This window comes from Podarcis cretensis, assembly GCF_951804945.1.
Source record: "Podarcis cretensis genome assembly, chromosome: 2".
In the NCBI taxonomy this organism is placed as follows: domain Eukaryota; kingdom Metazoa; phylum Chordata; class Lepidosauria; order Squamata; family Lacertidae; genus Podarcis; species Podarcis cretensis.
The window spans coordinates 54,244,094-54,256,638 of NC_137171.1; the positions used below are offsets into that span (position 1 = coordinate 54,244,094).

The following is a 12,545-nucleotide window of genomic DNA, read 5'->3' on the forward strand; positions in this document are numbered from 1 at the left end:
AGTGCTTCAGCTTGCTGCTAAGTAGAGTTGTAAAACTTGACTTGGTTCAACATGAGCATGCTGACTCTGAATGCTTGCTGATCTCTTAGCTGCACAGCTCACCACACACACATTAGCTTTGTTGATTCCCAAATAGGGCTTCAGCAGAATGCCCTTGTTCCATTCCGCTATTGTTCCATGGGCTTCCTCAGTCCAGCATCCTGCTCTGCCTTCCTTCCATCATAACATGGGCAGCGAGCCTGTGTGGCATAGTAGTTAGAGTGTCTAGTAGTAAGACCAGGGTTCAAATCTTCACACAGCTTACTGAATGACCTCGGACCAGGAATTCTGTTTGAGCCTATCCTATCTGACAGGGTGGTTGTTGTATGGATAAAATGGAGACAGGCTGTGCATGCTTCTGTGGAATCCTGGGGGGGGGGGGGTGGAGAGAGGGGGGGGAGAGAGAGAGCTGGCTTATGTTTGCTGCAGCTTTCATTTCCTTCAATGCTTTCAAAGGGACCCTGAGGATCATCTAGTCCAACCCCCTGCAAGGCAGGAATGTGCAGCTGTCCCATATAGGGATTGAACCTGCAACCTAACCAAGTGAGCTATCCAGGCTCTGCCCTTTTCAGTTTGCATAAGTGGTTGTACACATAAGGGGTAAAGATTTAGAGGGAAAGTTGCAGCAAGCTGCATATCTACAGAGGAAATGCTGTATAAGTCTTGAAATTAAAACACACAAAAAAACAGCAAGTGCCGAAAGTGATGGTCCAGATCTACAAGAGCACACTTAATAATCAACAGTGTGTTTTCTCAGACTGCTGCTGCCATTTTGTTGGAACCTTGAGGGTGTGGAGACATCACATAGATATATAGCAGTGGTGGCAAACCTATGGCTCATGTGCCAAAGAGGGCACTCAGAGCCCTTTCTGTGGGCACGCATGCCGTCTCCCCAGCAGGGCCGTAGCGTCTGTGCTGGGCTTGTGCGCGACATCCAAAGGCTGCAGCACCAGGGCCATAGCTTCTATGCTGGGGGTAGGGGAGGAGGAGAGGAGAGCTTGTGCACACCCAAAGCCTGTGGCACCAGGGCCTGGCAGCTGAACAGGCATTGACTTTTGATGTGCCAGGCCTCCCGCCAGTCTGTTTTTCCTACTCTGGAGTAAGCCACCTTGAGTTCAGCAGGGCTTAACTCCCAGGTCAGTAAGCATATAAAGATGGTAACCTAAGAAGGGGCTGCTGGGTTTACATGTTCGCTGGGCTTTCTCATGGAAGCCAACAGAGAAATTCATTCCCTGGAGGCTGCGATCAAACAGCAGCCAAAGAAACGGCAATAATAATAATAATAATAATAATAATAATAATAATAATAATTTATACCCATCTGGCTGTGTTTATTTATTTATTTGTTTGTTTGTTTGTTTGTTTGTTTGTTTATATTTATTTGTATGTGCACACTCAGACAATCATTATTATCTCATTTTAAGGAGAGGGTGGCTCTTAGTACAGCTCTCCAGTGTACACTAGTGGCCAAAATTGTGGGACCTTCTGGAAAAAATGTATTTCCGAGGTTTGATGGCTCATAATACCACTTTGTTTTGGAGTAATACCGGTGCTTTTTTTTCTGTGGGGATGCAGGAGGAAGCATACCCCTAAACATTTTGTGAATTTAATGGGAGAAGAAATTTGCTGTATTTATTTTCCCCAGTTTGAACTGTATTTATTTTTCTCTGGTGGTGATTTCTTGAGTCACAATGAGAGTCACATTTATTTATTTTTTAGAAAAAAAGCACTGAGTTATACCATAAAATTATATATCAATGGAAAGATAATTTAATGAAGAATGTAATGCAGTAACTTTTATGAAGGATTATTTATATCAATAGCAGTCATAAAGAAGAAACTGAAACACACAGAAAAAATGAGGTATACAGGTTAAATTGCCATGTTGGCACTTGCGATAAATAAGTGGGTTTTGGGTTGCAGTTTGGGCACTCAGTCTCTAAAAGGTTTGCCATCACTGGTATATAGGAACCAGAAGCTGCCTTATATTGAGTCAAAGCAATGCTCCAATTAGCTCATAATTGTCTCTGCACTGCTCTCCAGGGTTTCAGGCAAGAGTGTCCCTCAGTCCTACCTGGAGATGCCAGGGATTAAACCGGGAATCTTGTGGATGCAAAGCCCTTCTCCATGAGTCTTTCCCATCTGATCATTTCCCTCCCTTTCACCTGGGTAACAGTTGGTTTGAAACCATCAGACAAATTGGTGACAGCAATAAGCCCGTTCACGTATTTTGTTCACTTCTATGATTATAGTATTTCTGATGTGGAGGACTTGCAGAGGGAAACAGCAAGCAACAAAAGACAGGGGAAGAAATGACACTAGGGTTGAATGTGTGAGTTTAGAAGGAAGGAGAATGCCTGGGGGAAGCAGAGGCTTGTAATTAGATTGCAAGTTTATCTTTATGCAGGAAGGTGTCTCCTCTCACTTCATAGGAATGGCCCAATAAGGCAAAGGCACAGGGAGCGTGAAATTGTAAGCCTACCATGATAATAGTCCTTGATGAATATTCTGTCTGCAAAATATTAATCCCCAGGCAGCACTGGCCGGTTATTCCTACTGTTGACAGCATAGGCAATGCCTTCTAGAAAGAGAAAGAGGAGAGGAGGAAAAGACATAGAAGAGGAAGGCTTAGCACCTAGAGCTCCATTTGAAGTTGGCGCTCACTATCTCACAGCATTCACACACCCCCAGTGCTGCCCAGATATTCTGTCTAGGCAGGTGATGTTTTAATAATTTAATAAAATGGTTCTGTTGAACATGACAGGAGGGGGTATCAGCTGCTGTACCCTGAGCCACATAGGCTTGCTGAGTTCATGACTGCACAGGAATAAATTGGGCTCTATCTACTCATGTTAATGGGGTCAAGATAAAGCTCAATAGGAGCTTGATCAATGGCATCTGATGGCATTCAGATCAATGTCTACATCTATTGCCACATGGTTAAAAAAAGAATGCACTCTCACATGTTATTCCAACGTGTAAAAATACATTTAGATGTGGGTTAAACGTGACAGCACATAAAACCGGGTAGTTTCAAGAGAAGGCCCACGAACCCAGTGAGATTTGAGAAGCAGCTTTGAAGTTCAGTGGGCTTCTCTCTTTCTCTGTTGTCATTCTCATACTGCATTTACATCACTCAATTTTAAAATGCAGGATACAGCGTTTCAGAGGAAAATACTGCTACATCTCACAGAAAAGCCACACGGAGTCATAAGTGTTATGTATAAAACAGAAAAAGGAAACACAAATTAGATGACTGGGCCAAAGTCGCACAGCAGATATTGTGAGCAGATTCCTCCATGCAGAGCAGCACATTCACCTTGCGATTCTTCCTTTCTGCTAACTATGCTTTTTACACCGCAGTGATTTGAGAGGGCTACTTTTGAATGCTGAAAGCGAGTCTCTCTCTATAAAGTACAAGGACAAAGCATGTCTGACTAAGCATTTGTTTCAACTGGGAATATAGCCCCCCTCAAGGAACCTGTTTTAAAAACTCAGACAAAAAGTACAGTCATACCTCATATTACATCCGCTTCATGTTACGTTCTTTCAGGTTATGTCCCGCAGTGACCCGGAAGTACTGGAAAGGGTTACTTCCAGGTTTTGCTGCTCACGCATGTGCAGAAGTGCAATATGACGTCACACGCATGCGCAGAAGCGGGGAATGCACGTGCACAGACGCACCGCTGTGGGTTGCACTCTTTCCATGTTGCGAATGGGCCTCCAGAACGGATTCCGTTCGCAATCAGAGGTATCACTGTAGTAAAACAGCTAGAGCTAGTACACAAATGGCCTTTCAAAATTCTCCATCCTATGTGGAGCAGGGTGGGATGGGGTGGGGGAAGGAATTTCAAAAAATTCCCCCTGGGGAACATTTTCCCCTGCTGCAACATTTTTGTGAGGGTAGGGTGCCAGTATCACAGTTTCTTTCATTCCACCCCCCCCAACAGTTTTTGGGAGGGTGTGGCTGCTGCTATGAGTAGCAGCAGAAGCAACTGTGTTAGCAGCCTGGCCAGTATTTTGAATCCTCCATAGTGTGTCCTGGACCTAAGATGGGGTGGGGTTGTGGAAAAAATAGCTACTATAAAAAATAAGGAATTTGTGAAGTAGGTTTTGTGTACTAGGAAGTGAGGGAGAAAAGGGGGGCCCTCACAATTTCTCAGGAAAAATGTCTTCTGGGAAATTTCAGCTTGGCTCTAAAAAGAACAGCAGCAGTTATCCTGATGCGATTCCCTCTTTCTTTCCTGGGATGCTTTCAATTTGGGGTTAATTGCTGCCTGAAGAAACGCAATTCTGATAGGCACAAAGAGGAAGGCCATATCCCTTTGCCTTCTGAACCACACCCACCACTGAACCGTGGCAGAAAGCGAATTTTACAGTGCAAAAGAGGATTAGTGCTCCATTAACTTTGGAAGGTGGAAAAATCCTCACCAGATGAGAAGAAAGGGGTTGGAAACTGCATGTGGAGGCATGTGATCACTCGCATGCCATCTGCATAGCAGTATTTTGTGCTTCATCACTATATCTATATATATATATCTATCTGTCTGTCTGTCTATCTATATATATATTATACACACACACACACACACACACACACACACACACACACAAAAGATTGGCATTTTCATTCCCCCTTCTGAAAACACAAAATAATTTAAATTGTTAGTTGGTTTATTTTATTTGACAGCCTGTGTAGGGTCTTGATTTGGTTTGTTACACTGAATTACCCTTTCATAATGGGCATATAGATACTGCCCCCAGGTTACTCTTGTAATTGAATAAGGAATATATTTAAGGAGCTGTCTGTGTTGGTTAAGAACGTCGTGACTGTACTAGTTAAGAGAAGGGTGGCTCAAGTAGAAACCTAATAGTAAAAGAGCTATGTGCTAAGTTTTAATTGCTATCTTAAAAGCATCCATTTACTTGTGACCATCATTGACTAGACAGGTCTGAGATCCATTTCGCACGTTCTCTTTAGTGCAGTTTCAGAATGGAAGGGAATAGGTAATGGGTGGATGGGGTCTTAGAAATCAGGGCGCATAAAGGAGGAAATTGCTGATCATGCTGATCATGGTGTTTTCCTGATGCGGATAAGAAGACATCACCCTGCCATTCGCGTATCATGGTTTGTAGGGCAAGGTCTAGTTCCACTCACCCACATGCACATTTTGTTGTAAAAATGTAACACTCCTACCCTGCCAGTTTTAGATGTAAATAGGGCAGATGCATGAATGAACTATCGTTGCTGCTCCCATTGCATCCCATTTGTGAGCTCTGATACCCTCCCCATCCCCCCCCCCCAAGTTAGTCCTGGAGAACCTTATTGGCTTTAAGAAGTTACCTCTTTCTGCATAGCTCCATCCCTTTCCCACCCTAGGATGCATTTCCTTGCATTATGCTAGAGTGGACTGGGCCTTCATTTATGAAGTCTTGAATATATTTTAGAATATTTGAACACCACAACTGGAAGATGGGACCAATTATACACTTCCAGCTACAACAAATGGATGGTGGTTTTGACCATCAGGCGTATTGGTTGGTTGCTTGTTAAACATTACCATGGTCTCATAAAGACCAGGAAACACCATCTAATCCTGACTACACACTTTATAATAATAATTTTTTATTTATACCCCATCCATCTGGCTGGGTTTCCCCAGCCATTCTGAACAGCTCCCAACATAATTGATGATAATAATAATAATAATTAAAAACAATAAAACATCAGACATAAAAACTTCCCTAAACAGGGCTGCCTTTAAATGTTTTCTAAAAGTCAGATAGTTGTTTATTTCCTTGACATCTGATGGGAGGGTATTCCACAGGGTGGGCGCCACTACCAAGAAGGCCCTCTGCCTGGTTCCCTGTAACCTCACTTCTCACAGTGAGGGAACTGCCAGAAGGCCCTCAGAGCTGGACCTCAGTGTCCAATGTCCTTTGCACCTGTTGGACCATTTAGATTTTCTGTTCCCAGTAACATGCCCTCCCTTGTAGATTATTCTTATGCAGAGTAAATGGATAACAAAGATGCCAATATAAACTGTACTTGTGGACTGGCTCATTTACCACTGTGATTACTGCGGTTGAGCCAATTTGTCCACCCTACTCATTGATTGATTGATTCTTCCTAACTGTGGGAAACTCTGGGTTTTGTTTTTTTGAGTGAACAGCAGTAAGAAAACCAATTAAGACACACCTTTCCCACATAACTTCACAGGGCTAAGTAAAAATCTTATGGCGAAGCCCTTAATTTTGATGTTTGTTTGTTTCTAGGGAAATCTGATATGACCATAGAACCCTTTAACTTCTGAAAACCATCACGTTTCTCTTGACAGCCTCAATGGCTGCTTTCTCTGGGCAAAATGCTGGGCCATGTCCCCAGATGGCTGCGCCAAGTCCTTCAACAGCAAACGATGCATCATTGAATGTGTCAGGCTGAATTAGAAAGCAGGCTCATCACATTAATCTCAGACTCTGAGCTGGCAGTTCCTATGTTCTAGTGTCACTTGATCCTGGCTGTCATATCCCCGTCTCCACCTCCACAGCCATGGGAAATCTCCCCAGGCAGCATACAGACAATAATGCACAGTAATGAAATTGCTGGAGGAAATACTGCATTGGCATTGGCCGCCATTGGCTGACACCTTTCTATTATGTTAAAGTTTCCTTATATAGTTGAAGGTTCATCGACTGATATCTTATTGGAGTATACTTAAGAAGCATTGGAGTGGGGAAACTTATGCCATGTGCTTTTGTGTTATGTTGTTATACCCACCCCAGTTCTTCTACGTGATGGGAAGAAGGAAATAAAGGTTGCTCACAGGGCATGGAATCTCTGCGAACCTTAATATTTATTTATTTGTGGGATTTGTACTTCACCCTTTAGTCACAAAGGCTCTCAAACATCTTACAAAAACCAGTACTAAGATGGTCCCGGTCCTTAGACTCACAATCTAAAAAGACATGACACATGAGGAAAGGGGAAGGGGGAGGAGGAGGAAAAGGCAAGTTCAAATTCTTAATGTTGCTGTTCTTCTAACCCAGCATAAGAACCCAGTTCTAATAACCATATCTGTTGCTTACAGAAAAGTGTTTGCAGTATATGATATTTTCTTTGATGATAGACTATTTTTTCTCATTGATTAACCCCTTTTGTTTCTTGTCTTGACAGGTACCCGTGCTAAGGCCCATGGATTTAATGGTGGAGGCAACTCCCAGGAGAGTGTTCGCAAATGCACACACATATCACATCAACTCCATATCTGTGAACAGTGACTATGAAACTTACATGTCAGCGGATGACTTGAGGATAAACTTGTGGAACTTTGAAATAACCAATCAAAGTTTTAGTATCCTTTGCTGCGTGAATCTGGCTGGAGTTGCCATCCAATCAGAAGAGAGCCCTGTTCTGAGAAGGCACCGCTTGCTTGAACCTCAAGTTTGCACCTCTTGAATGGTTGGTTTGTTGTGTCCTTAAAGTGCATTTTACAACTGTACTTGTCTCAGTCCCCCACCTGCTTTTAGCCTGCAGACAAATGTTTACTCAGAAGTGAGGCAAACCCTGAGCACCTTATAAAAAGTTCTACATGTGCCCAAGACCTTCTTTACTGACTGACCTTATGGCATTTGTATGATACGCCATAACCTAAAGTTCTCTCGGTAGCTTACAAACAATTAGAAAAACAAACAGTACAAAGTAAAACTTGAAACCATTTTCGTCAGCTGTAGCCATTCAGTATGAAGGAAATGTCTTCCTTCCCTCTCAGTTTAGCTAGGTAAATTGTGGACTGCTTCCCTCTGGTAACTGCATTGGAGAAATGGGGTGGGAGAGTCTTAAGGTCTTTGCAAGAGAGTAAAGAAGGGGAATATGAAGGACAACAAAAACACCTGGAACTAGTATTGCCTGAGTTAAGAAATGACAGAGGAGGGTGGCAAGCATATTTCTCCAAAGCATTTTCTGTAGGTAAAGTGATTTACTGGGGGTTGCTGTGATAAAAAGAATGGGTGCTGGAGTAGACTGCCGTTTGAGTTCATATTCTTACCCCTTAGAGTATAGAGTTATATTGAGAGTTCAGAGAATTCTGTGTTTCTGGTACAAGTTTCCAAATGGATAATGCATATACAGAGTTGCATATACCTTGCATATACAGAGTTGCCAGAGCTGTGTGGGAAGATGCCATTGGGACACAACTCTCATGTGTGGTATTGATAGTATCACCCAGGGAAAGGACTGTAGTTCCACTGTAGAGCATCTGGTTTACGTGCAGAAGGCCCCATGTTCAATCCCCAGCATCTCCTGGTAGGAGCCACTGCTAATCAGTGTAGACAGTAGTGAGCTGAATGGCCCAGTGGTCTGTCTCTGTATAAAGCAGCTTCGGTTTGTTCCTGTTTTCATTAGCTTATCAGATAAAGCTATAATCCTAAAGACACCATTGATTTCAGTAAGACTAGTGTCCCAAGAAATGCATTGATGATCTGGGTGCTAGGCTGCAGCCTCTACACAGGGATGGAGAAATTAGTCTATTTCTGATCTGGGTCAATTTAGCCTGTGTTCGTTCATCCATCTTCAAACCATCTGTGACAGTTTTTTGTCTTTTTTTAAAAAATAGAGATTCTGATACAACCTTTAAAAAATGTGTATTTTATCTACTGGTAGCCATTCTAAACATATTTTATCCCAAAATATTTGGTAATAGTTGTCATTTACATATTTTGGTACATTGTTTGAGTTGAGATTTGTTGCTGCAAAATTGGGAAAAGTGTAAAATTCAAAAAATAATCAGGCTACGGGAGTTGAATATTAGGTCAATTTTCCTTTAAAATGCAGACCAAATAACATTCTCCTCTGACCGTGTAGCATGTTCCGCTGAAATGTGGAAAACTTACTATAGTTTAAGCAAGGCTTGCAACCAACAGTGCATGCATAAGAGAGGAGGGGAAAGAAGGAAAGAGTGAAGAAAGTGTGTGAATTGGAGGAAGGGAGAAAGGTGTCAGATGGGCAGAGGGAGAGGAATAGAGGGAGGTTGAGGGTCAGGATTTGGAGATAGGATGATAGGGAAGAATCAGGATTTGTGCAGGGAAGAGACAAAGACTGGCAACAGGCAACATTGGGGAGAGCATTCTGCCATGGTCTTTTGCAGGTATTCTATGTATATATATTTATCTACACCCCCCCCCAATGCCTACAGGCTTTATTGTGTCTGTACAACTGTATGTAAATCTAAAACTAAAGGTAAACAGAGTGATATTTCTAGCCTTCCTCTTCCTTTTATTTTCATTTTTAAAAGTGATCCTCCTTTTGAAAAAATTACCATGCAGTTTATCTCTTGACCCTCGTTTTACCTTTGCAGTGACCACACTGAGGGCTTTGCCAGTGTTCAAAACTCCCCTTGTTCTAGGCACATTTTGAAACAGGGAATTTCATGAGCAGTTTCTGAGTTCTGGGCACAGTACTATGCTTAAGATTTCAGATTAAAACTGCAGGGTGGAAGGAAAGGAGGACCTTTTTCTGCCTCCCCACTTCCAGCCACTCTCTGAAGACCGGAGAAGGCACCGTCTTAAGAATATTGGAGGAGTGCGTAGAGGAAGGACTAGACCATGTGAAAAATGAACAGTTAATTCATTTTCAGATTTTTATTATTGTTATAAAAAAAACTACACCTAGACATTCCATTGTTGTGCACATAACTTAGGTTTAAGGTACCATTCAGTTCCTAGCATTCATATCTCAGTTTCTAACGCTGGGTTCTGCTTCCCTTAGCTAGAAATCTAAATGCAGCTCAGCTCAGCTGGTCATTATTGCAAGGTGCTGCTTTCCAGCTCGGTTGACAAATTGTTGAATTTTGCTTACAGGATCAGCATGGGAGGAAGGCAATTGCAAGGTGTAATTTAGAAGACAGGTGCCTTTAGGGAGCATGTGGAGAAGAAATATTAATAGGTAGCTTTCATTGCATGCTACAGATATGTGACAGGCTGCTGGAACCAGGCATGCATATGAGGCCGTGCCAGTCACCTTTATAAAGCCACAACTGGAATAATAATAATAGGACTTGTGGCAATAATTACATCAGGTGTGCCCAAAACATCGCTAGAATACCATATATTGCTCTCTCAAACAATGTTGCTCTCAAGTAAGCAGATAAAGTGTAGGTTTCCTTTACCAGCCATAGGGGACAGGGAGGAAGCACCCAGTGCTTGGTTTGTACATAAGTGCACACTGAGCTTGTGTGTGCATTTTTTAATTTTCCTCTTCTAGACAATGCAGTGGCATAGCGTGGGGGGTGCAGGGGGTGCCGGCCGCACCGGGCGCAACATCTGCTGGATAGGGTTAGGGGGCAAAATCCAGGGTTAGGGGGCGCAAATTACTTGCCTTGCCCCGGGTACTGACAACACACGCTACGCCACTGAGACAATGTGCTGAGGATTTGCCTGATAACTATTGTTAAGTTATTGTTCTTAATCTCTTCCTCAGAAGCCACAGTACGGTCAGGCTATGAGGCAGCCATGAGTGTGTCATTTTAGGTGTTGAAACAATTTTTGCAAATTTATTCAGTGAGGGGTCTTAAAAATATGTTTTGGGTGTGAGGAATTCAAATCTGCTGTTACTTCGGACAACATTTAGTTTGGTAAAGCTACATTTGATTAAAAAGCATAGAAAATGTTTTCAGAAAACCAAAGAATTTTAATTTTACCTTATGAAGATGTCAGATAATGCCTAATAATAATAATAATAATAATAATAATAATAATATAACTGCAAATACTTGGCAGCCATTTTTAATTATTTCTATGCAATTTTACACACATTTCACTTATCAAGCAAAACTATATTAATTTAACCAAAATATCTTTTGGATCCCAAGTCCTGTCACAACTTTTTAGAACCCCTCATTTTTGGAAGTTGAAAGTTGAAAAATTCAGCACGCCCTGATCCAGCAGTAGTTGTGAAAAGAAGCCAAAGGGATGATAAGAGTTGCCAGGGAACAGTTGGAAAGGATGAACTAAAAGGCACCCAGCTTTTAACTAGGGTGGGAGGTCTAATTTTCATGGCCCTGGGTGCCTCTTGAAATATTGGTAGGATGGGGGTGTAAGTATGCACTTGAAGCAGTCGTGATTTCACCATGCCAAGTCAGAGATCTGGGAACGTGGTGTGCTTTTGTTTGAACTGTGCAGTTTGAAGCCTGCTATGATTCGGTTGCTATAATAGACCTTTTCTGTAACAGTGGGATGTTGGCTTAGCCTGGATGCAAAACGCTTCACCTTTCCCTTTCGCAATCCTGCAGTTTAGTCTGCAGCCTCCCTTTCTCGCCTGAACTGCTTTTAACCACAGCACCTCACATTTCACTTGGGTCCCTTCAGGGGAAATATAAATATACTCATCCACATTGTAAAGCAGGGGTGGCTAACCCAGGACTCTGCAGATGCTGCTGAGCCACAACTCCCATCACCCCTGCCCATGGGCCATGCTGGCTGGGGCTGATGGGAGTTGGAGTCCAGTAACATCTGGAGGGCCACAGCTTCTTCATCCCTGCTATAAAAAGATGATGATGCATCCAGAGAGACATGCAAATACAGCATTGACCCAAAGGAACCAATTAAGCATTTTGATCTATCCTTTCATTTATTACTTGCACTTTGTTTAGCAGTCTCCCACTGCAGAATTTTCAGTTGGCAGGTTCTGCAGGGTTTTCAGAAACCCTGCTTTAAACCTATTACACAACCTGTGTAATTTTGGGTCAGCTGAAGATATGTCCCATCTAGCACGCACAAGTAAGTTGACATTCTGAGGTAGTTGAATATTATAACATGGCATGCTTTCTCATAGGCAGACAGCACTGCTGTTCATTTCTTGTGGCACTGCAACCTGCATCAGCCAACAGTGGGTTGCTGTGAGTTTAAATATATGCTAAAAGCAGCCTTAAAAGGGATTGCTGTTAAAAGAAAGCCATACTAAAAACTGAGAAAATCTTGTCTTTTTGACAGCGGGCTGTTGTGGTTGCTTTCTTCTCAATAGAGCTGGCAATGATGTGCTTAACAGACATGATCCATTAGTTCATTATTTTTCTCCTTGAGAGTTCCCTATTTGTCACAGTTAGTGTGATCCACCAAACCCAGTTTTGGCCCTCTATCCATTCTGAGTGAGAGTTATGGGGAAACCTTGGGTCTTGTGTTTTTGCAAAAGCTTGTGGACCTGTGCAGCATTTCATTCTTGCAAAGGATTGTAACAATCCACACCATCAACATGGTATATTTTAAATGAAGGAAGCCTTCTGGTCTGTCGGTGAGCCATAGATGGAACCTGTCAGCATGTGACAAATCCTGTCCCATCCCGAAAGTGTCTCCCTGGTTATTACAGATTTGAGTGTATAGATGCCTACTTGAATTCAGTGCACTGGAGAACAGTGGACAGTTGCAAAATTGCCAATTGCTTCTTCCTCGTAGAGTGAAAAATCTGTAATGGATAATATGTGTGATCCAGACAAAGCTAAGCACTTGCAATACGA

At 42.4% G+C, this 12,545-nt stretch overlaps 1 protein-coding gene across 5 annotated transcripts in view; it reads left to right on the forward strand.

The window, feature by feature from the left end:
* PPP2R2B (protein phosphatase 2 regulatory subunit Bbeta) overlaps positions 1–12,545 on the forward strand; it is a 260,736-nt gene that overhangs the window by 205,760 nt on the left and 42,431 nt on the right. For all 5 annotated transcript variants that reach the window (XM_079967972.1, XM_079967973.1, XM_079967975.1 and 2 more), the window contains one exon: positions 7,214–7,391. In XM_079967972.1, the coding sequence (XP_079824098.1) occupies positions 7,214–7,391 (178 nt within the window). The remainder of the gene's footprint in view (positions 1–7,213; positions 7,392–12,545) is intronic.